This window comes from Aulostomus chinensis, chromosome 1, assembly GCF_037954235.1.
Source record: "Aulostomus chinensis isolate RoL2024-O1b breed Wild chromosome 1, RoL_Achi_v1.0, whole genome shotgun sequence".
Taxonomy (NCBI): Eukaryota; Metazoa; Chordata; class Actinopteri; order Syngnathiformes; family Aulostomidae; genus Aulostomus; species Aulostomus chinensis.
In genome coordinates, this window is record NC_141320.1 from 38,471,235 (window position 1) to 38,475,548 (window position 4,314).

Sequence of the window (4,314 nt, forward strand, 5' to 3'; positions counted from 1 at the left end):
GGCTTGTCTCTCCTGCTGTGTTTCAGGTAGGAATGTCTTGTCTTCCAGAAACAACATGACCATCCTGTGTACCCTGGTGCTCCCTAACTAAAGGACAGTCTGCTCTTCCTCCTGTCATTTGTACTGATGCACAATATGACAGGAGTCGCTCTTCAGGATCTTCTTACAGTGTTTAATGAACATTTCCCTTGCTTGGTACCAGCAACCTCATAGCTTTTTCATAAAGCCTATGGACAGTTTGGCCAGTATGTGCCGTGTTTTTATTGTTTCAACTGTGAAAGTATATGGGACCCAGTGAGACAGCTCAAAGAGAGTTTTTCTTTTAATGCTGGATTTGACATTGATAGAAACTTAAGGGTTGGGTTTTTCTTCCTTGTACTTAGTCTATCAACCCAAATAGTTAACATCTTGGAAAAATCTGGGATACATTTAAATGGAAGATAATCAATTCCTGGCATTGTTTCAGACATCCAGTGTGAGGCTGAATACTAAAAACTCAAGCACAGAGGAAAAAAAGGGGCTGATGATTTATCAGTTAAGTGGCATTGTGATGGAATTCCAGTTTTCAACAGCAATAATATTCAGATATGGCCAAGTCATAGAAATGTCACCAAAACTCGTCAAGCCAACATATGTATGCCCCGCTTACGGTTTGGTAAAAGCAAGCCGAATATGATCACATTTTGAACTGCTTTTGTGGCAGAGCTGAAGAAACTGGAACAGACTGGAATTGAATGGGTGGACTCTGAAACATAGAGCATACAAGCAAAGTTCATTTACCCCTGTTGGTGACCCTCAGATTCAGTTGCCCCAACTCTCCCCAGTTGCCCAACCACTATGGGTCTCTCCACAAAAGGAGGAACTACAATGGCAAATGCTAATGACAGCATAAAGACATTATTTGACAAACTCCAAAGTACCTCTACCTTCAGAAAGAATCAAAGGAGCTTCAACATCATGTCAGAGGTTTGGGCTGCCCGAAGAAAGGTAGCACATGTGTTTTGCAGAGAATGACGATTGAAAGTTTCATAGGAGTGAAAGTTCATTCAGGTTTATTTTCTGACAGTTTCATTTGTAGCTGTGTGATTTATCAGTCATATAAACAACAAAACTCTTAAAAAGAGAAATAATTCCATTGAACAGTTAAGTGATGGAACAGTCTGCGAAGTTATGACCCTGGTGGCTTTGACATCTGATGATGGGGCCTCATCCACATCCACCAACTTCTCCATTTTAGGATAAGAGCTTGCAAAGAGTGGAGGAAAGGCCTGTAGAGATGTTCAGTTAAATATATCTTCCACGTTAAATAAATGAGGTGTCTCACATCAATTATGTATTTGCCGTGCATCCCAAATCACTCAAACATAAAGGTTAAGTCCAAGGACCAAATTATGTCCTTCCATTTCCAAACAATGATGAAAGAGAGTCAAATTCTAGGGGAGCAACGACTTTACAGACATCAAAGCCAAAACCGATCTCTCCATATCAGTCCTATGCCAATGAAGGGCTGTCAGTGACTTTTCTATCCGTTGGTCTTGCTTGGTAAATGGACTCAATTTTATACAGCGCTTTTCTACCTTAGCGGTACTCAAGGCGCTTAACACAGTCGTCTCCTTCACCCATTCACACACACAATGATGGTGGAGGCTGCCATGCAAGGCGCCAACCTACTCATCAGGAGCAATTATGGGTTCAGTATCTTGCTCAAGGACACTTGGACATGGTCACCGGGGTCGGGGATCGAACCAGCGACCCTTTGGTTGCTCGACCTCTACCCCTGAGCCATGCCGCTTTTTTGCAGTAGCCTTGCTTTTTCCCCATTAACTAATACTAATGAAATGTTCTTTTTAGAACACTTGTGACAATGTGTTCACACAATGTGAGGGATCTTCATGTTTTTGCATGTAACCAAGTCAGTATTTACTTGTCTGTTGCAATGTGGGTGATGCCATCTGTTAAATCATAATGTAGAACTGCACCAGCTTTAAACCACTTGCTTTACAGCAGAACACTCACATTTATTGGGCAACTGTATCTGACAATCTAGTCACATACTGGGGAGGGGAACAATTCCTCCCCATTGTGCATTCTCATGTGGGATTTCAGACTTTCCTTAACTGAGAATTTTTTGCCACAAACCATGCAGGAGAATGGTTTCTCTCCAGCATGCATTCTCATGTGTCTTTTTTGATACCATTTTGAGAAACTCTTGCCACATATTGAGCAGAGGAACGGTTTGTCCCCAGTGTGTACGCTCATGTGTGATTCCAGATTCCCGTTAACTCGGAATCCTTTGCCACAAAATGGGCAGGAGAATGGTTTCTCCCCAGTATGCGTTCTCATGTGCATTTTCATATGTTCATTTTCTGAGAATCCTTTGCCACAAAATGGGCAGGGGAATGGTTTCTCCCCAGTGTGTATTCTCATATGTCTTTTCAGATTTCCCTTTGAGAATCTTTTGCCACAAACTGAGCATGGGAATGGTTTCTCCCCAGTGTGTGTTTGCATGTGTGCATCCAAACCACTCCTGTATCTAAAATCTTTACTGCATGTTGAGCACCTAAAGGGACGCTCATCCTTACTGACTTCTGTCTCAGATTCAGAAGGACCAAAGTTCACATTCCCGATGATCTCTGATCCTCTTTCAGTCTTTACTTCTTGTTCTTTTGAGCTGCAATGAGTCACTTCCTGTCCTGGGCTCAGTTTCTGAAGCAAATTCCTCCTTGAGCCAAAGGGTTCCTTGTGCTCAGAGGTAGTCGTGTTATCAGGTCTGACCCAATCATCCTCACTGACTTCAGTCTCAGCTTCAGAAGAGTCTGACATCTGGTCTTCAGTCTGGGGTTGTACAAGTGGATCTGGATCTACCTTGCTGGCTGGTTCTGGTTCTGGTTCTGGTCCTCCACTCTCTTCTCCATCAGCTTCTGTTTTCAGAGGATGAACTGGGCTGCTGCTCAGAGACTCTTCTTTCAAGTTCTCCTCAGTTAGACTCTGATGAAGCTGTGGGAACTGAGGTTTCTCTTCGTCCTCTTCACTCTTCACAGGGACCAGAGTGAAGGGGAACGTGGTGATATCAGCCTCCTGCTGCCCTTGAAGCTGCCCTCCCTCCTCACTGGTCCAGAGCTCCTCCCACTCCTCTTTAATGTGGGGGGGCTCTGGGTCCTGCAGCTCAGGGGGAACCTCTTCTTTAATCACCAGCAGCTGCTCCACATCTGCAGGATACAAACAGCAACATCAGAAATCTCTTCATTTGACTCTGAAACAGCGGAGCAACATTTATCCTATTCAGCTGGCGATTTATCAAAGATATCAGAGTGTCGTGCAGGTTTAATATCAGAGGTAGGGACTTGACATTATGGAACTTCTTCAGTCAAAGCTTTTTCAGCAGCACTATCTGCTTTCTCATTGCCACTCAGACCCTCATGGCCAGGGAACCAGCAAAAAAATCCACATTCAAACTCAGATGCGACAAACTCCAAAGGACTGGTGACTCTTTCGCTGCTCCACAGTCCTCACCAAGCATGAAGGGACACGAATACAATGCTCTTGTTTTGTTAGCAATAAAAAACCAAAGAGGATTTTGGCATTTATTCCATGCATGAATCAGTCTTTGCACTGCTGACTACCAGCAAGAACCTTTGTCTAACTCCAGGCTCATGGAATGTTTCATGAAGGTTGGGCTCTTGTCAATGAAGTGGCTTATAACTGCTGTCTTGAACCCCAGGAGTGTTTGTCATGCCGGGGTGGGAGCCGCCTCCCCAGATCAAGTTATCCACTTTAAAGATGCATTGTGTGGTCTTCAGGGTCTTGAGGAACAGCTGTAAGAGGAGCTGACTTTAGAGTCCAGTTGAATGTGAATCTGGGCCCAGGGTTGGGGTTTGTGAATGAGGGTGGTGCATATTTGAAATGATTTGGAAATGGGGTTCAGGAATTGTTCTTGTTGAATGTGCTTTTTAATCTGTTATGAGGTTTCAGCTCAACTTCTGGGCATTGAAAGGAGCGACACGGCAGCCTATCACCCACAAACCAATGGCCTGGATGAGGAAACCAATGACAACATAAAGATTAGTGGTTCCAGGCAGGAGGGTTCGCCAAAGAGGGTTCTCACCTCTCTGCTACCCCGGCCCCTGTAGGATGCCATAAACATTCGTCTGGCAGGAAAATCCAGGACCATTAAATGAAAGAAGCGTTGTCTGATCATGATAAGACAGAGACTCTCTCTCTGGGTGTGTGTGTGTGTGTGTGCGCGCGCGCTTGAACATCCCACCATTCAACAGTTTACATCAACAAGAATGTTCCTGTGATTGAAAGGTTCTG

The 4,314-nt window shown here is 44.3% G+C and overlaps 1 protein-coding gene across 1 annotated transcript; it reads right to left on the reverse strand.

The window, feature by feature from the left end:
- Positions 1-525: 525 nt before the first annotated feature.
- On the reverse strand, positions 526-2,823 carry LOC147271566 (uncharacterized). The gene has a single exon (XM_086202770.1). It carries the CDS (start codon positions 2,821-2,823, stop codon positions 2,044-2,046), a length of 780 nt encoding a protein of 259 aa, XP_086058896.1. The 3' UTR covers positions 526-2,043.
- Between the last annotated feature and the right edge of the window lie 1,491 nt (positions 2,824-4,314).

Excerpts from the sequence above, each read along its gene's own strand:
- LOC147271566 (XM_086202770.1), bottom strand. The coding sequence starts at position 2,823 with ATGTCAGACTCTTCTGAAGCTGAGACTGAAGTCAGTGAGGATGATTGG.